A 20,600-nucleotide genomic window follows, 5' to 3' on the forward strand; every position below is an offset into this window, starting at 1 on the left:
CCAGGTTCGGACCTCACTTTGGGTGCTGTCTGTACGGAGTTTGTACGTTCTCCCTATGACCGCATGGAGTTTCCCCGGGTGCTCCAGTTTCCTCCCACACTTCAAAGATATACAGGTTTGTAGGTTTATTGGCTTCGGTACAGATTATAAATTGTCCCGAGTATGTACGATAGTGCTAGTGTTTGGGGCAGATGTATGGCTGGTCGGCACAGACTCGGTGGGCTGAAGGGCCTGTTTCCACGCTGTATCTCTAAGCTAAAGGTCTAAAGTGGCCCAGTCATTACCCTGGCAGCTCGGAGCACTAACACATGGGGGACCGCATTCCAGATGGGCCATTAAGGTACCTTCTGCCACAGAAGGTAGTTGAGGCCAGTTCATTGGCTATATTTAAGAGGGAATTAGATGTGGCCCTTGTGGCTAAAGGGATCAGGGGGTGTGGAGAGAAGGCAGGGATGGGATACTGAGTTGGATGATCAGCCATGATCATATCGAATGGCGGTGCAGGCTCGAAGGGCCGAATGGCCTACTCCTGCACCTATTTTCTATGTTTCTATTAAATGCAGCTGCACTTGCCTTTCCTTTGTCTCGGCTGCATGTTCGAACATCAGTGTTTCCTGATCTTCTCCCAGTTCTTTACCCCAAAATACATTCCCAATCAGCACCACTTAAAAAGAATAATTGGTCGGTCATCTGGTAGTGGAATTCCACAATGTGGCTACAAAGTGGCGTGTTATTTACTGGTAACTCTGGCAGTTAAGTCCCTTCACCTCTTCTACAGTGCCTCTGGGTGCTAAGTTTGAAGCTCACAAGCTTATTAAAGGGGTGGGTCCAGGATTAGGAAACAGCTGTGTGCTTTTATTAACGTTTACTAAAGTTTGAAATCCCATTTGTGAAAGGGAAGAGAAGGCTTATCCCAGCACAGCACCTACTTCTACAAAGTTGTGCTACGATGCATTGATATTATGCCAAAGATTCATTCCAAAATGCCTTCTTTGAATTAAACCGTCATTTTTTTGTAACCTGATAGGTTGTTATCGTAGATAGACACAAACAGCTGGAGTAACTCAGCGGGTCAGGCAGCATTTCCGGAGTTCCTCATGGTAGGCTGCTCTGGAACGTTAGATCTCATGTGATCCAAGAAGAGATACAGTGCCCTCCATAATGTTTGGGAAAGATCCATCATTTTTTTATTTGCCTATGTGCTCCACAATTTGAGATTTGTAATAGAAAAAAAATCACATGTGGTTAAAGTGCACGTTGTCAGATTTTAATAAAGGCCATTTTTATACATTTTGGTTTCACCATGTAGAAATTAAAGCAGTGTTTATATATAGGCCCCCCATTTCAGGGCACCATAATGTTTGGGACACAGCAATGTCATGTTATTGAAAGTAGTCATGTTTAGTATTTTGTTGCATATCCTTTGCATGCAATGACTGCTTGAAGTCTGTGATTCATGGACATCACCAGCTGCTGGGTGTCTTCTCTGGTGATGCTCTGCCAGGCCTGTATTGCAGCCATCTTTAGCTTATAGTGTTTTGGGGGCTAGTCCCCTTCAGTTTTCTCTTCAGCATATAAAAGGCATGCTCAATTGGGTTCAGATCGGGTGATTGACTAAGCCACTCAAGAATTAACCATTTTTTAGCATTGAAAAATCCCTTTGTTGCTTTAGCAGTATGTTTGGGATCATTGTCTTGCTGTAGAATGATATGTCAGCCAATGAGTTTTGAGGCATTTGTTTGAACTTGAGCAGATAAGATGTGTCTATACACTTCAGAATTCATTATGCTACGACCATCAACATTTTTATCATCAATGAAGATAAGTGAGCCAGAAACTTCAGCAGCCGTACATGCCCAGGCCATAACACTCCCACCACCGTGTTTCACAGGTGAGATGGTATGCTTTGGATCTTGGGCAGTTCCTTCTCTCCTCCGTACTTTGCTCTTGCCATCACTCTGATATGTTAATCTTCATCTCATCTGTCCACAAGACCTTTTTCCAGAACTGTGGTTGCTCTTTTAAGTACTTCTTGGCAGACTGCAACCTGGCCATCCTATTTTTGCGGCTAACCAGTGGTTTGCATCTTGTGGTGTAGCCTCAGTATTTCTGTTCATGAAGTCCTTTGCGGACAGTGGTCATTGACAAATCCACAACTGAAGAGTGTTTCTGATCTGTCGGACAGGTGTTTTGGGTTCTTTTCTTTATTATAGAGAGAATTCTTCTGTCATCAGCTGTGGAGATCTTCCTTGGCCTGCCAGTCCCTTTGCGATTAGTAAGCTTACCAGTGCTCTCTTGCTTCATAATAATGTTCCAAACAGTTGATTTGGAACTGTTTGGAACCTAAGGTTTGGCCTTAATCTAACAGATTTATTCTTTTTTTCTCAGTTTCATAATGGCTTCTTTGACTTTCATTGGCACAAACTTGGTCCTCATGTTGATAAACAGCAATAAAAGTTTCCAAAGGTGATGGAAAGACTGGAGGAAAGACAAGGGGCTGAGAGCTCTATTTTACCTGCATTAAGGAGGCAATTAAACACACCTAAGCAATTACAAACATTTGTGAAGCCATGTGTCCCAGACATTATGGTGCCCTGAAATGGGGGGACCATGTATAAACACTGCTGTAATTTCTACGTCGTGAAACCAAATGTATAAAAATGGCATTTAATAAAATCTGACAATGTGCACATGTGATTTTGTTCTATTACAAATCTCAAATTGTGGAGTACGGAGTTGGATGATCGATCAGCCATGATCATATTGAATGGCGGTGCAGGCTCGAAGGGCCGAATGACCTACTCCTACTCCTGCACCTATTTTCTATGTTTCTATGTTTTCTTACAATGCTCTTAGCATTAAAATATACACATTTAAGAAACCCACCACCTCTTATTCTCTGTTTATTATCTTTTTTTTTTCACACCTACATGTTGGATCTGAGTGCTTCCCTTCTGTGCCTTCTGCCTCACACACTGTCTACTAGCTTTCTCTATTTGAGTCCCTCCCCCCCAACCATTCTAGTTTAAAGTCTCCCCAGTAGCCTTTGCAAATCTCAAAGATAAGATTTCCCCTTTATCCTTAAACTGTGACCCCTTGTTCTGGACTTCCCCAACATCGGGAACAATCTTCCTGCATCTAGCCTGTCCAACCCCTTAAGAATTTTGTAAGTTTCTATAAGATCCCCCCTCAATCTTCTAAATTCTAGCACCTACAAGCCGAGTCTATCCAGTCTTTCTTCATATAAAAGTCCTGACATCTCAGGAATCAGTCTGGTGAACCTTCTCTGTACTCCCTCTATGGCAAGAATGTCTTTCCTCAGATTAGGAGACCAAAACTGTACGCAATACTCCAGGTGTGGTCTCACCAAGACCCTGTACAACTGCCGTAGAACCTCCCTGCTCCTATACTCAAATCCTTTTAGGTAAGAAAGGTGGATAAGCTTAGAGCCTGGATTGACACCTGGAAGTATGATGTTGTGGCGATCAGTGAAACATGGTTGCAGGAGGGCAGTGATTGGAAACTAAATATTCCAGGATTTCGTTGCTTCAGGTGTGATAGAATTGGAGGGGCAAGAGGTGGAGGTGTTGCATTGCTTGTTGGGGAAGATATTACAGCAGGATAGATTAGAGGACTCATCTAGGGAGGCTATTTGGTTGGAACTGAGAAATGGGAAAGATGTAGCAACACTTATAGGGGTGTATTATAGACCGTCTAATGGGGAGCGGGAATTGGAAGAGCAAATATGTAAGGAGATAGCAGATATTAGTAGTAAGCACAAGGTCGTGATTGTGGGAGATTTCAATTTTCCACACATAGACTGGGAAACACATTCTGTAAAAGGGCTGGATGGTTTGGAGTTTGTAAAATGTGTGCAGGATAGTTTTTGCAGCAATACATAGAGGTACCTACTAGAGATGGGGCAGTGCTGGACCTCCTGTTAGGAAATGAGACAGGTCAGGTGGCGGAGGTATGTGTTGGGGAGCACTTCGGGTCCAGTGATCACAATACCATTAGTTTCAATATAATTATGGAGAAAGTCAGAACTGGACCAAGGGTTGAGATTTTTGATTGGAGAAAGGCTAACTTTGAGGAGATGCGAAAGGATTTAAAGGGAGTAAATTGGGATATTTTGTTTTATGGGAAGGATGTAGTAGAGAAATGGAGGACATTTAATGGTGAAATTTTAGTAGTACAGAATCTTTATGTCCCTGTTCGGTTGAAAGGAAAGAGTAATAATTGGAAAGAGCCGTGGTTTTCAAGGGAAATTGGACACTTGGTTCGGAAAAAGCGAGAGATCTACAATAATTATAGGCAACATGGAGTAAATTAGGTGCTTGAGGAGTATAAAGAATGTAAAAAGAATCTTATGAAATAAATTAGAAAAGCTAAAAGAAGATATGAGGATGCTTTGGCAAGTAAGGTGAAAGTAAATCCAAAGGGTTCCTACAGCTATATTAATAGCAAAAGGATAATGACGGATAAAATTGGTCCATTAGAGAGTCAGAGTGGACAGCTGTCTGCAGCCAAAAGAGATGGGGGAGATATTGAACAATTTCTTTTCTTCGGTATTCACCAAGGATAAGGATATTGATTTATGTGAGGAAAGGGAAACAAGTAGAGTAGCTATGGAAACTATGAGGATCAAAGAAGAGGAAGTACTGACACTTTTGAAAAATATAAAAGTGGATAAGTCTCCAGGTCCTGTTGAGGGACATCCCTGGGACATTGAGGGAAGTTAGTGTAGAAATAGCAGGGGCTATGACAGAAATATTTCAAATGTCATTAGAAATGGGAATGGTGCCGGAGGATTGGCGTACTGCGCATGTTGTTCCATTGTTTAAATAGGGTTCTAAAAGTAAACCTAGCAATTATAGACCTGTTAGTTTGACGCCAGTGGTGGGCAAATTAATGGAAAGGATACTTAGTGATAATATATATAATCATCTGGATAAACAGGGTCTGATTAGGAACAGCCAACATGGATTTGTGCCTGGAGGTCATGTTTGACTAATCTTCTTGAATTTTTTGAAGAGGTTACTAGGGAAATTGATGAGGGTAAAGCAGTGGCTGTTGTCTATATGGACTTCAGTAAGGCCTTTGACAAGGTTCCACATGAAAGGTTGGTTAAGAAGGTTCAATTGTTGGGTATTAATCGCGCTCTTCCGGTAGGCGGCGTGACTCTCGTCAGCAGCGGCCTCTGCAGCCCGTCCGGTATATAATCATTGTCATTGGGCTGCAACGAGGAGTAAACAGGGAAGACTGACTCTAGTAGGAACACCGTCAAGCTGGCCGAGTCCAGAGCGGGTGGAGCTGTGGTGGAGCGCTGCTGCTGCTGCGGCCCGTAGGTTCATGTTGGCGGACGGCGGCATCGGGAGCCCGCGGGTCCCTGGAGGGAGACCGCTTTTCAGGGCTCTCGCAACGGCGACTTCTCCCGCCCGAGTTTTGGGGTCGAAGAGGTCCTGGACTAGGGAAGCACCGCCCCCCGCGCGGCTGGAATGAGGGACTCTGCGAAGCAGTGGGGCTCTGACCCGGTGTGCGACCTTGCACCACCCAGCGTGGACTTAAATGGCAGTCGCCATCGCCAGCCTTTGACAAGGACTCTGACATCACATGGAAGGTTTTTTTTTGGCCTTCACAGAAGGTTCAAAATTGTTGGGTATTAATTTGTTTGTGTGGCTGCAGTAGCAAGATGTTTGGACCTCAAGGGGTCCAAATGACAATGGAATCTTGAATGGGAGATGCCAGAGAGTGGGAATGGTGAGTAATGGTGGCTGTTTGTCAGGTTGGAGGCCGGTGACTAGTGGGGTGCCTCAGGGATCTGTGTTGGGTCCACTGTTGTTTGTCATATACATCAATGATCTGGATGATGGTGTGGTAAATTGGATTAGTAAGTATGCAGATGATACTAAGATAGGTGGTGTTGTGGATAATTAAGTAGATTTCCAAAGTCTACAGACAGATTTAGGCCATTTGGAAGAGTGGGCTGAAAGATGGCAGATGGAGTTTAATGCTGATAAGTGTGAGGTGCTACATCTTGGCAGGACAAATCAAAATAGGATGTACATGGTAAATTGTAGCGAATTGAGGAATGTACTTGAACAGAGGGATCTAGGAATAACTGCATAGTTCCCTGAAGGTGGAATCTCATGTAGATTGGGTGGTAAAGAAAGCTTTTGGTGTGCTGGCCTTTATAAATCAGAGCATTGAGTATAGAAGTTGGAATGTAATGTTAAAATTGTACAAGGCATTGGTGAGGCCAATTCTGGAGTATGGTGTACAATTTTGTTCGCCAAATTATAGGAAAGATATCAACAAAATAGAGAGAGTATAGGGGAGATTTACTAGAATGTTGCCTGGGTTTCATCAACTAAGTTACAGAGAAAGGTTGAACAAGATAGGTCTTTATTCTTTGGAGCGCAGAAGGTTAATGGGTGACTTGAGTAGGCTGGGACTCTATTCCTTGGAGCGCAGGAGGACGAGGGGTGATCTTATAGAGGTGTATAAGAAGATCATGAGAGGAATAGATCAGCTAGATGGACAGAGTCTCTTGCCCAGAGTAGGTGAATTGAGTACCAGAGGATATAGGTTTAAGGTGAAGGGGAAAAGATTTAATAGGAATCTGAGGGGTCACACAAAGGGTGGTGAATGTATGAAACAAGCCTTGAAGTAGAGACTATTCCAACATTTAAGAAGCAGTTAGACAGGTATATGGATAAGACCGGTTTGGAAGGATATGGACCAAATGCTGGCAGGTGGGGCTAGTGTAGCTGGGACAAGTGGGCAAGTTAGACCAAAAAGCCTGTTTCCACTCTAAAAGGGATAGGTGATGTTTCGGGTTGAGACCCTTCTTCAGATCGAGAGTCAGAGAAGAGGGGAATGAGAGATACACGGTGATATAGAGAGATATTGAACAAATTCATGAATGAATGATCTGCACAAAAGTAGGGATGATCAAGGAAAGGTGGAGCCCACAATGGTCCATTGTCAGCTGTGGACTAGGTGATAACGAGTTATACAGACAGTGAAGCTCAACAGGACGACTGTGAAACTAGTACAGTGACTAGGGCGGGGAGAGACGGAGAGAGAGGGGATGCAAGGGTTACTTGAAGTCGGAGAAATCAATATTCATATCGCTGGGTTGTAAGCTGCCCAAGCGCAAGTGGCTGCTGCACTTATTGAAGGAGTTCAATGCCTAAGACAAAGGCTCTTCCACCTCTTAAGAGCCCTCATGGACTATTCAAGGTGATGAAACCCGATCATTATGCCTTTTGGCAAACCTAATATCTGACTTTGAAGCTTATAAGGACTTGTGGGTTTCAAACATGTAGAATCCGGAATAACATTTCTGTAGGGAATTCTTCTGCAGAAATTTGACCAGCAGATTGTGAAGTTAATGCACTGAACCCACACTGTTCAAAAGAAGGAGCCCATTGTTTGCGAAGGAAGAGATTAGGCTGCGTTCAAATTGAAAGAAGATTTAGAACAGTGGAATTGTTGTTCTTCCAGTCTTGTTGCTCTAACTGAGAGTTTTTCACATGATCCACTGCAAATTTAGGCGGGCACAGATATAGAAACCTGCATGCGTTTGCTTTTACAACTTCTGAATCTGAAAATTATGATCATGCAGTGTGCTTATTTAGAAGTGCCATATCTTTACGTTTGTGTTTTGAGTTTATTTAATGTCACATGTGCCGAAGTACAGGGAAAGGCTTTTGCGATGTGCTAACCAGTCAGCGGAAAGACTATACATGATTACAATCCAGCCACCCACCGTGTACCGATATATGATAACAGGAATAACAGGAAAAAGCTTTAGTGCAAGATAAAGTCGAGTAAAGTCCAGTCAAAGATAGTCCAAAGGTCTCCAATGAGGTGGATACAAGCTAAGGACTGCTCCATAGTTGTCGATAGGATAGTTCAGTTGCTTGACAACAGCAGGGACAAATGTAGTTCCATATCTCTTGACTCCTTACAGAATTGTTGTAGATCTTTTCTCCATTGTAAAGGAATCGATGACATTTCACAGAGCTACAGTAGAAAAGCAACCTAAATTTCAGGTTGGAATCTACTCTGAATACCAGTGCAACCTGTGTTGTGTTGTGTTGTATTGTATTGAAGCCACCTGCATTGGGGCTGTTGGTCTCCTGTAATTAATGCTCTGCTGTATATTCCACTGTCCCTGTAATCATTATTGCATCGCACAGCAATAGAACATAGAACGGTATAGCACCGGAACGGGCCCTTTGGCCGACAATGTCCGTGCCGAAAATGATGACAAGAGCAACACTTGTCTGCCTTCATGTACTCCATATCCCTCCCTTTTCTTTATAACCATCCAAAAGTCTCTTAAATCCCACTCTTGTATCTAGCTCCACCACTGTCAACTTATCCTGTTGTGCTCTTTGGGGTGGGCACACAGCTCCAGTTAACTTGTCTATCCCGGCGACAGTGTGTCGCTTCTGTGCTTGCCTGCACACATCTGTTCAAAGGATGCATGAACACTTTCTCTGAGAAATAGAGCCCGTCATTTTATCCTTTCTTCTTTTAACAGCTCTTTAACCCCTTTCTCCATAAATCTGATCTGGTTGCCTTAGAAATGTTGGAATGTCTTAAAATCCTTGGGAATGAGCAGTTAATTAAAACCACTGCTCTTGGCAGAATCTGGAATGTGTTGCAAAGTTCTGTTTTCAGTCATTGGAACCAGCAGGCACTATTCCCCCTCCCCCTCCCCCTCCTTCTCTCACGCTGCCCTGACTTTCTTTCCCACAACTGTTCACTGGCACCACGACTAGTGACTACCCTATATAGCACCTTCCCCAATACTAACACTTTGATCTTTTCAGGGTTTTTGACTCCAGGGTTTATGGATGGAATACATGTTGGACAATAAGCAGAAGTGTCTCTGCTTGTCATCATTTCCTGTTCCAGCAGGAAGTGGTGCATAGCAATCTGCCATGGGAACAAAGCTTTTTTTAAAAGCTGAATTTGGTAAAATCATGTTTAAATCTATCCAACTCTCTTCCAACCTATTGTCAATTTAGATTGTGTAGAAGGGGGATAGAGCCATACAGCACGGAAATAGGCCCATCAGCCCAACTTTAGTTTAGTTTAGAGGTACAGTGCAGAAACAGGCCCTTCAGCTCACCGAGTCTGCACTGATCAGCAATCCCCATACACTAGCACTATCCTACACATTTGGGCCAATTTACAATTCTTTCACATTTTTTTATTTTGGCTTTGCAGCATATTAATCGCCAAACTAAGGCATTAAATAAAAAGCAAATTAAATAATTGGAAACAGAATGAAAGCATGAACTAAAAGACTTGCATGTTCCTACTGTCCATCAACTCGCCTCTTGCATGCTGAAACATGCACAACAGCTGCAAGAATTTGCATCAGCCATGTCAACAACTTTAGCCCGAATCTTCCACAATTTATTTATTTTAATGTGGAGCCTCTGACGGCCCGGTTTTAATCGTTCTCAACCCAATATTGGGCCGTGGCGGGAGATTAGGAGCCAGTGGAGTAAAAGGAGCAAAGGCTAGCCATAACTATAACATGAGAAAAGACTTGGGAATTCACACTCTCTGACTCGGCCAGCACAGATGGCTTCAAATGTTTGAAGTAATCCAAGACATTCGAACACTTTCCTTAAAAAAAATTCAAGAAATTTTTTATGTTTTGCTTAAAACAAATAATTAAAAATCAAAATTAACACGCCATTTTGTTTTTATATTCTTGGAAAGAGATTTACTAAAATAATAATAAAACAACCCTTGTACGAGGCGTACCGTGGCCCTATCCCCGAACTCTACCTCCGCTACACCGACGACTGGATTGGTGCTACCTCCTGCACCCATACAGATCTCACTGACTTCATCCATTTCACCACGAACTTCCATCCGGCACTTAAATTCACCTCGACCATATCCGACATCTCACTACCGTTTCTAGACCTCACTATCTCCATCGCTGGCAATAGACGTCTGACCGACATCTACTATAAATCCACTGACTCACATGGCTATCTGGACTACACTTATTCCCACCCTGCTTCCTGTAAGGACTCTATCCCCTACTCCCAATTACTCCGTCTACGCCGCATCTGCACCCGGGATGAGGTGATCCAAACCAGGGCATCAGAGATGTCCGTATTCTTAAGGGAACGGAGGTTCCCCTCTTCGACTATAGATGAGGCTCTCACCTGGGTCTCTTCTATACCCCGTAACTCTGCTCTCACTCCCCAGGGCGACAGATAGCACAATGGGCTAAGAGTTCGGCTGGCGACCGGAAGGTAGCCGGTTCAAATCCCGCTTGGAGTGCATACTGTCGTTGTGTCCTTGGGCAAGACATTTCACCCACCTTTGCCTGTAATGGAATGTACGGCGGCAGGCGCGGGCACACCGCGACGCCCTGTGTCTCCCTTTCAAGGGAGATGCTAAAAATGCATTTCGTTGTCTCTGTACTGTACACTGACAATGACAATAAATTGAATCATTTCATTTTTTCATTTCATTTCCATCCCCCCCACTCCCCCTTGTCCTCATCTTCCACCCCACCAGCCGTCACATACAACAGATAATCCTCTGACATTTTCACCACCTCCAACGGGATCCCACCACTGGCCACATCTTCCCATCTTCTCCCCTGTCGGCTTTCTGCAGGGACCGCTCCCTCCGTAACTTCCTGGTCAATTCCTCCCTTCCCATCCAAACTACCCCCTCCCCTGGTACTTTCCCTTGCAACCGCAGGAAATGCTACACTTGTCGCTTTACCTCCCCTCTTGACTCCATCCAAGAACCTATGCAGTCTTTCCAGGTGCGGCAGAGGTTCACCTGCACCTCCTCCAACCTCATCTATTGCATTCGCTGCTCTACATCGGTGAGACCAAGCGTAGGCTTGGCGATCACTTTGCCCAACACCTCCGCTCAGTTTGCAATAACCCACCTGATCTCCCGGTGGCTCAGCACTTCAACTCCCCCTCCCATTCCGAATCCGACCTTTCTGTCCTGGGCCTCCTCCATGGCCAGAGTGAGTCCCACCGTAAATTGGAGGAGCAGCACCTCATATTTCGCTTGGGTAGTTTACACCCCAGCGGTATGAACATTGACTTCTCCAATTTCAGATAGTCCTTGCTTTCTCCCTCTTTCCCCTCCCCTCCCCAGCTCTCCCACAGCCCATTTTCTCCGCATCTTCCTTTCTTCTTCCCGCCCCCATCCCCTCATCAGTCTGAAGAAGGGTCTCGACCCGAAACATCACCCATTCCTTCACTCCATAGATGTTGCCTCACCTCACCAGGAGTTTCTCCAGCATTTTGTCTACCTTTGATTGTTCCAGCATCTGCAGTTCCTTCTTAAACAATACTAAAATAATAAAGTGATCCTAAATAGTCAAACGTCTGATGTACTCTCAGCTGTTCCCTCTTATTCAAAACTGTTTAATATCATGGGGTGGCACAGTGGTGCAGCAGTAGAGTTGATGTCTTAGGTTCTCGGAGGCTCGGGTTTGATCCTGACAATCAGTGCGCTCTGTGTGACTTTTGCATGTTCTCGTTGTGACTGCATGGGTTTTCTTTAGCTGCTCCGGTTTCCTCCCACATTCCATAGGCATTTAGATTTGTAGGTTAATTGGCTTCTGTAAATTGTCCCTAGTGAGTAGAATAGAACAAGTGATTGTTGGTCGGCGTGGACTCGCTGGGCCGAAGGGTCTGTTTCCACGCTGTATCTCTAAAAGTAAAAATCTAAAACTAAAAACAAAATCCCTTCCACTTCCTCAAACCTGGTACAGAATTTGCTGGTAATAACAGTGCTGCAAAGTTAAGCCAAATTCCTGCTTCCAGGCAGAACCCTATGATAATTCCAGCATCGATGAGCAGCCCGCAGTCTTGCAGCAAATTGCATTCATGTGCAGCAGTTAATGCTGCTGTCTTACAGCTCGGGAAACCCGGGTTCAATCCTGACCTCCAGTGCCATAGGCGTGGAGTTTGCACATCAGCCCACTGATGCTGTAGGGTTCTCCCACTTCCTCGTCCGTCCCAGAGATTGTATATTAATTGGCCACATTAAATTCCCCCCGCAGTTAGAGGTAAAAACAGAACTATCTAAGGGGAGTCGATGAGCATGTGAGGGAGAAGTCGGTGCAGAGTTACAAAAGAGCAGGGATTAGACCAGAGACCTCCTAACTTTTCAGCATGAGTGCCACATTATATATTTAGCATATTTTTGCAGGCCATAGGAAAAAATTACGAAAGTTTTATAGATTTAATGAACTCAAAAAACAACTTAAGTAAAATAAATGGAAGAAATTCAAAACAATGTAGCCATCAATCAAGGTTAACCAACAACATAACGTTTTATGCAACCACGTTAATGGGAAGGGTGGAACTGCTTTTTTGATTTCAAAATTTATTTGAATTGAGGATCCAATTTTGAGGAACCAATTATGAGGATGGACTTCAAATGCTCCAGTGAATAATTCGTTAAGAATTCTATGTTGTTGTTGTTGTATTCAATTTATTGTCATTATCTCAGAAGAGACAACAAAATGGATTTTCCTTACAGTCATGTAACATAAAAATAAATAATAAATAAATACATGAATAGATATTTTTTTAAAAAAAGCACAAACACAGAAGTCCACGACACAACATAACAGCGGCACCAAAGTTGAGGAAGGTACCATGGTCCAGCCTGCCTCCCCGCCGATCTTCCCAGATGTTCGAGGCCTCCCGAGCACCCGCAGTCGCTGCCACGGGCGGCCCGATGCTCAGGCCCTCTCGCCGGGAACGATGGAACCCGGACAGAGAACGTCCTCAGAGGCCCGGACCTCCAAATCAGCCACCTCCCACCGGAGTCTGCACAAATACTGCACAAATACATTAATGAGCTAAAATAAGAGTCAAGAATCAAGAGTGTTTCATTGTCATATATCCCAGATAGAACAATGAAATTCTTACTTGCAGCAACACAACAGACGATGTAAAACCCCAATTCTATAACGTCTATCCATGCACTCCAGGTGCTGCCTAATCTGCTGAGCTACTCCAGTATTTTGTGTCCTTTTTTTGTAAACCTGCATCCGCAATTCCTGGTTTAGACTGGATTTTAGAAATACAGCATGGAAACAGGCCCTTCAGCCCACCGAGTTTGCACTGACCAGCGATTACCCTGTACACAAGGGATCATTTATAAATTTGACCAAAGCCAATTAACCTACAAATTGGGAGGAGTGTGTGGGAGGAAACCGGAGCACCCGGAGGAAACTCATGAGGTCACAGGGAGAAAGTATAAGCTGTATAGATAGCACCTGGTCTTGATCACTGTAAGGCAGCAACTCTACCGCTGCGCCACCGTGCTGCCCCATAAATGTGTTTAATTACTGGTCACATCACAGCCTCCTGTGCTCCAAGGAAATTTGGCATAGCCTGACCAACTCAGAGCAAAAATATTGTCTGGGCATGTGAATTGTCAATGCATGGAAACGTACAATGATTTACGATTATGTCAATGCCGGCCAATAGGATGAGAAATATCAGGAACTTGGAAGTCGGTATGGAGATGGTGGGCTGAATGGTCTGTTCATCTGCTGTTTGGCAAATGGAAACGGAGCGAGAGAGTATTGAGAGAGCGTGAGAAAGAGAATAAAAATAGAGCAACATTTTAAGAGAAGATAAGGGGGAAGTAGAATGAGAGAGAGAGAGAGAGAGAGAGAATATACACGCAAATCAGCCGGGGAGACAAAGGAACATAGACAGGATTGGAGAGTGACAGTGGTGCAGATTGTGAGGCAATTGTAGTGTAACGGAACGGAACCAAATGAAGATAGACACAAAATGCTGGCATAACTCAGCGGGCCAGGCAGCATCTCTGGAGAGAAGGAATGGGTGATGTTTCGGGTCGAGACCCTTCTTCTGAAACGCCACCCATTCCTTCTCTCCAGAGATGGTTCCTGGCCCGCTGAGTTACTCCAGCATTTTGTGTCTACCTTTGATTTAAACCAGCATCTGCAGTTTGTTCATACACATACTGAACGCAATGAAGACGCACCCCCATTTTGAGTTGCTAAATTTTGCTGGCAGGACATAGAATTTCTCACGCTCAAAAAAATAAAAATAAAAAATAAAAATAAAGAAAATAACAATTCAATTGGGCCCAAGCCTTCCAGATCTCCTCCATTCTGAATGACTGAATGGGCAGGGGGGGGGGTGAAGGCAAGTGGAGAGATGGTGAGAACACACCAGGACAACTTGAATCAGCTTTGATCTTATTGAATGACAATACTAGTTCAAGGGAACAATTGGGGGGAGAGTTCCTTTCACAGCGTGTGGGGAGTCTGTCCCGGGTCAGCAGGGGCAGGAGCGTTGAGAAGGAAGGGGTCGGGGATCATGCAAGCAACGCACTCACACCGCATTGTGGCCGGGGAGGGAAGTAGCTCGGGTGACTGCGAGTGGCCGCCGGGACCAACAGCGGAACCAGCCGCCGCCTCAGCGCTTTCTGCCGGCCCGCTCACCTCTTTACATTCCGACTGCCGCCGGGAGCAGGACATGGCCTCACTTGCTGGGTGACACTGCATGGCATTCACTGCTCCGTGTCTTTCAAGAGCAAAGATGATAGAGTGGAGCGGGTCAGCGGGCGATGGATAACAGGACAGCAGGAGGTGGAGCTTAATCCTGTATCAGCGCGAGTAACCTCAATTGGTCCCTTGATTGCGCTGACACAGGAGTAAGCTCCACCTCCTGCTGTCCTATTATCCATCACCCGCTGACCTGCTCCGCTCTATCATCTTTGCTCTTGAACTGCTCCCCTCACTGTCCAGCCCCCGCGGCCGCTCACAGCCACCCGAGCTACTTCCCTCCCCTGCGGCAGTCGGAATTTAAGGATTTGCGGAAAGCGGCTGTCATGAGCACGGCAGGCGAGCGGCTGGAGAGTGGTGTTTAGACGGAGAGCACTGCCAGCGGTGAGCGGGCCGGCAGAAGGCGCTGTGGTGGCCGGTTCCGCTGTCCGGTCCCCGCGGCCGCTCACAGCCACCCGAGCTACTGCCCTCCCCAGCCACAATGCGGTGGCTCTGCGCCCGGAGCACCGCGGCAGCTATGGGTGAGTGAGTTAATAGACAATAGGTGCAGGAGTAGGCCATTCGGCCCTTCAAGCCAGCACCTCCATTCAATGTGATCATGGCTGATCATCCCCAACCAGTACCCCGTTCCTGCCTTCTCCCCATATCCCCTGACTCTGCTATTTTTTAAGAGCCCTATCTTGCTCTCTCTTGAAAGCATCCAGAGAACCTGCCTCCACCGCCCTCTGAGGCAGAGAATTCCACTGACTCACAACTCTCTGTGTGAAAAAGTGTTTCCTCGTCTCCATTCTAAATGGCTTACCCCTTATCCTTAAACTGTGGCCCCTAGTTCTGGACTCCCCCAACATCGGGAACATGTTTCCTGCCTCTAGCGTGTCCAAACCCTTAATAATCTTACACGTTTCAATAAGATACCCTCTCATCCTTCTAAACTCCCGAGTGTACAAGCCCAGCTGCTCCAACCTCTCAGCATATGACAGTCTCGCCATCCCGGGAATTAACCTTGTAAACCTACGCTGCACTCCCTCAATAGCAAGAATGTCCTTCCTCAAATTAGGGGACCAAAACTGCACACAATACTGGCATGATCCCCGACCCCCTCCTTCTCAACGCTCCTGCCATGCTGACCCGGGCCAGACTCCCCAAACGCTGTGAAAGGAACTGTCCCCGCCCAGTGGCTCTGTTCTTTTACAGCCGCATCCCACTGTACAGCTGCTTCCCATCAGCTGCCAGCCATGAGGGATAGACGGCTATCCCTCAGTACAGCAATATCGTTCTTGATGTTGCTGTGCTGAGGAATAGCCAAGTCTTTCTTTCTTGCCAAACAACCTAACCTTCGATCTCCTAGATGCAGGTACATTTTGGTGCCTTATTTTTGGGTAAGCAATTTGTGTCTTCATTGCCGGGAAATACAGTAAATGAATGCAGATAGACAGAAATACTGTGACATAGAAAACCCATAAATTCTGGAAATATCCAGCAGGACGGTACGGTGGTGTAGCGGTGGAGCTACTGCCTTACAGCGACAGAGACCTGAGTTCCACCTTGACCTTAGGTGCTTGGCTGTACGGAATTTGTACGTTCTCCCCGTGACTTGTGGGTGTTTTCTCCAAGATCTTCGGTTTCCTCCCACACTCCAAAGATGTACAGGTTTGTAGGTTAATTGGCTTGGTATCAATGTAAAATTGTGGATGATCGATCAGCCATGATCTTATTGAATGGCGGTGCAGGCTCGAAGGGCCGAATGGCCTATTCCTGCATCTATTGTCCCTAGTTGCATGTAAGGTAGTGTTAATGTGCGGGCATTGCTGGTCTGTGCGGACTCGGTGGGCCAAAGAGCCTGTTTCTGCACTGTATCTCTAAATTAAACTAATCTCTCAGGTCTCCCCACAACCTCTAGTGTTTCCAGAGAAAACAATCCAAGTCTATCCAACCTCTGCTTGTAGCTAATACCCGCTGATAATAACTAATCTAGGCATCATTCTGGTAAATTACCTCTGTATTCAATGGATTAAAGGTTGTTCTGATGCATTTTTCTATTGCAGGAACTGTGTCAGTGCCGTCCTGTAGATGGGAACTGTTCCTGTTGCAAGGAATGCATGCTTTGCTTGGGAACTCTGTGGGACGAATGCTGTGACTGTGTGGGTAAGTTGACTTTTTACTCCCAGGCATTTGTCAGCTCAATTTCTGCACCACTGCTTATTAAACTGGAATTGTAAAGACTAAAACGGTGGCGCAGCAGTAGAGTTGCTGCCTTGCAGCGCTTGTAGCAACTCTACCGCAATTAAAGACTCGGGTTGGATCCCGACTACGGGTGCTGTCTGTACGGAATTTGTACGTTCTCCCCGTGAACGCGTTGTTTTTCCCTGAGAACTTTCCTCTCACGCTCCATTACATACTGGTATGTAAGCTAATTGACTTGGTATAAATGTAAATTGTCCCGAGTGTGTGTAGGATAGTTAATGTGCGCTGATCACTGGTCGGTGCGGACTCGGTGGGCCGAAGGTCCTGTTTCCGCGCTGTATCTCTAAACTAAACTAAAACTAAAATTAAACTAAATAAGAAACATGCAATGTACCATTATCTGGGTCATGTTATTATTGGCTTCAAGGCAGCTTGTTTATATGTATTTTTGCATTCCTTATATCTATCTATCTATACTATTACTAAAACTCTCATCTTGACCACTGCGTTGTAATTAGATTTGCTCAAAAATGCTACCCTATATCGCTAGGATTATTTCGCCACCTTACTCACCGCTCTCCTCTACTCCAAGACACCAAGTTTTGTTCCGATTGGTGAAATATGAGAAAAGTTATGAAGGTTTAAAAAATTGTTAGATCAGCAGTTTGGTCTTCTCGCCTGTCAGTCACAATGAAGGTAACGCCCCCGTTCCGGCACTCGCTGGAGAATAAAACCCCGGAGGCGGGGCTGAGTAAACAAGCCGTGCTAATTGAGACCGCAAGAGTGGAGTCTGGAAAGCTGCTGTGTGGAGTAGGGAAAGTCGCTATGTGGAGTCTGGTAAGCCACTGTGTGGAGTCGGGAGGTGCTGTGTGGTGCCGCGGCTGGTGGCCGCTGAGTGGAGTCCCTCTCCCCCCCCCACCCCCCCCCCCCCCCTCACTTCTCCCCACACACACACACCCCCACCTTTATCCCTATCCCGTTCCTCCCCACATCACCCCCCCCCCACCACACCCCCTCCCCCTACCACCACCCCCTCCCCCCCACACCACACCCCCCCCCCCCCCCCCCCCCCCCCCCCCCACCAAATGTATTTTGACAGTTGTTATGGTACCTTCCACATCTCCACCACTCTCTGAATCAAAATGTAGCCCCTCAGATTTCTATTAAATCTTTCCCTCCTCACCTTAAGCCTATGTCCTCTGGTTTTTGATAAACCTCTATAAGATCACTCCTCAGCCTCTTGCGTTCCAAGGAATAAAGACTTAGCTTGCCCAACCTCCCTATATTGCAATAAGCACCAATTTCCACTGGTTATACCCCAACCCATTTTATCACCTTCCCTTCCCTATACCCGCTGGATTCCACCTGCACCAGGGGCCTTTAGAATACCTATTTAACACACAGGCTCGTACATTCTCCACATGACAGAAAATGTGCAAACTCCACACAGACAGCATCAGAGGTCAGGATTAAACCTGTGTTGCTGTAGCCGTGAGGTACCTTGGGAAAGTCCGCACCTCCAACAGCAACAGACTTTAAGTCACTGCAGAAGGCTGCGTTTAATTCTGCGGGGCGAGAATGTGTATATGTGTATTTTTGAGTATAGAAGCTGGGATGTAATGTTAAAATTGTACAAGGCATTGGTGAGACTAAATCTGGAGTATGGTGTACAATTTTGGTCGCCCAATTATAGGAAGGATGTCAACAAAATAGAGAGAGTACAGAGGAGATTTACTAGAATGTTGCCTGGGTTTCAACAACTAAGTTACAGAGAAAGGTTGAATAAGTTAGGTCTTTATTCTCTGGAGCGCAGAAGGTTAAGGGGGGACCTGGAGAAAATGATGAGAGGGATCAAGCTTTTCCCTTTGCACCTCCAAGATTCAAATAAGAGGACATGACAGACTTTAGGGGTACTTTTTATGGTAGCGGTGTGGAATGAGCTTCCAGAAGTGGTGGAGGCTGCATTTAAAAATAATTGGATAGGCATATGGATGAGAAGGGAATGGAGGGTTATGGTATGAGTGCAGGCAGGTGCGGGGGAGAAAAAATTTTGTTCGGCACGGACTTTAAATGTTATATGGTTATAATGTCTTTAAAATGTAGGAGGAAACGAGCACCCAGAGGAAACCCTCACAGTCACTGGGAGAATCGCACCCTGGCCACTCACTCTTCTCCCCTCCCCCATAGTGTGTTGCCAGCTGTTATCAGGCAACTGAATCATCCTGCCACAACGGGAGACAAGTGCTGAACTACCAACTACCTCTTTGATGACCCTTGGACTATACTTGATAGGCTTTACTTTGCACTAAACGTTATTTCCTTATCATGTATCTACACACTGAAAATGGATCGATTCTAATTGTGTATTATCCCTCCGCTGACTAGTTAGCACGTAACAAAAGCTTATCACTGTACCTCGTGACAATAAACTAAACTGAACTGAGAATGTGCAAACTCCTCAAAGACAGAACTTGAGTTCAGCATTGAATCTGTGTCTCTGGCACTGTGAGGCTCCATCAGCAGCTCCACTGGGGTAGCCTAGGATATTAGAAAGGAATGGAGCTGTTGGAACTGATGGTGGTTCTAATGGCCTGAAATTAGCCGTCAATAGCAATATTGATGGTGTTACCTCCTTTCCAACAAGGGTTGCTGTCAACAGGATCTTGGTCATCTGGCAGCCGTGTGCTGTTGTCACATTGGCAGAATCATCTTGAAAAAAAACCAGTGAAGAACATTTGGGGTTGTACTGCAACAAATGACTAACTCCAAAGCAATGGAAAGGAGGCAGGGCAGAGCTAGTCAGTGGGCTTGCAGTCATGTGTAGCAGTTAATGATGCTGTCTCACAGCTCGGGAAACCTGGGTTCGATCCTGAGCTCCGGTGCCAAAGGCATGGAGTTTGCGCTTCAGCCGACTGATTGTAGGGTTGTCCCACTTCCAGAGATTGTACATTCATTGGCCACATTAAATGACACCCTCAGTACGAGGAGGAAGCAGAACAATCTAAGGGGAGTCGATGAGCATGTAAGAGAGAAGTTGTTGCAGAGTTACAAAAGACAGTGGATTAGACTAATGGTCATTGTTTTGCAACAGATGGGATTGAATACAGAGAGAAAAGAGAGGTTGAGCTGGGAGGATTTATCAGAGCTTAGAACAATTGCTTAACCCTGGCCTTTACACTTTAGACTTCAGAGATACAGCGCGGAAACAGGCACTTTAGCCCATCGAGTCCTTGCCGACCAGCAATCACCTCATATACCAACACTATCCTACACTCATGGGATAATTTACAGTTTACGGAAGCCAATGAACCTACAAACCTGTACGTCTTTGGAGTGTGGGAGGAAACCGGAGCACTCAGAGAAAACCCGCAATGTCACGGGGAGAACGTACAAACTCCGCATCTACAGCACCCGTAGTCAGGGTCAAACCCGGTCTTCTGGCGCTGTAAGGCAGCAACTCTACTGCTGTGCCACTGTGCCGCCCCATTGGGTTGGTACCTTCTTCATTGAAGATGGGTCCCGACCTGAAATGTCACCTATCCACGTCCTCCAGAGATGCTGCCTGACCCGCTGTGTTACTTCAGCACTTTGGGTCTTTTTGCATAAACCAGCATCTGCAGTTCCTTACCCCCTCAAATTACTAAACCTCCCTGAATATATCATTTAACAAGTGCACCAATTCTTAACAGGGGCATAATTCCTAATTAAACCAAGCCCTAAAATACATAGAAAATCATGCAGTTAGTCAGGCTCCATCTGCTGCAGAACAAAACAACGTTTATGTGCAGGTAGATGACTTTTTAACATTAGAATATCTTAAAACTAATAAGAGTTTTCAGGA

At 45.5% G+C, this 20,600-nt stretch overlaps 1 protein-coding gene across 1 annotated transcript in view; it reads left to right on the plus strand.

The window, feature by feature from the left end:
- twsg1a (twisted gastrulation BMP signaling modulator 1a) overlaps positions 1-20,600 on the plus strand; it is a 47,246-nt gene that overhangs the window by 22,160 nt on the left and 4,486 nt on the right. The window contains exon 3 of the mRNA XM_055633943.1: positions 16,621-16,720. Within this exon, the coding sequence (XP_055489918.1) occupies positions 16,621-16,720 (100 nt within the window). The remainder of the gene's footprint in view (positions 1-16,620; positions 16,721-20,600) is intronic.

Source organism: Leucoraja erinacea, chromosome 4, assembly GCF_028641065.1.
Source record: "Leucoraja erinacea ecotype New England chromosome 4, Leri_hhj_1, whole genome shotgun sequence".
NCBI lineage: Eukaryota > Metazoa > Chordata > Chondrichthyes > Rajiformes > Rajidae > Leucoraja > Leucoraja erinaceus.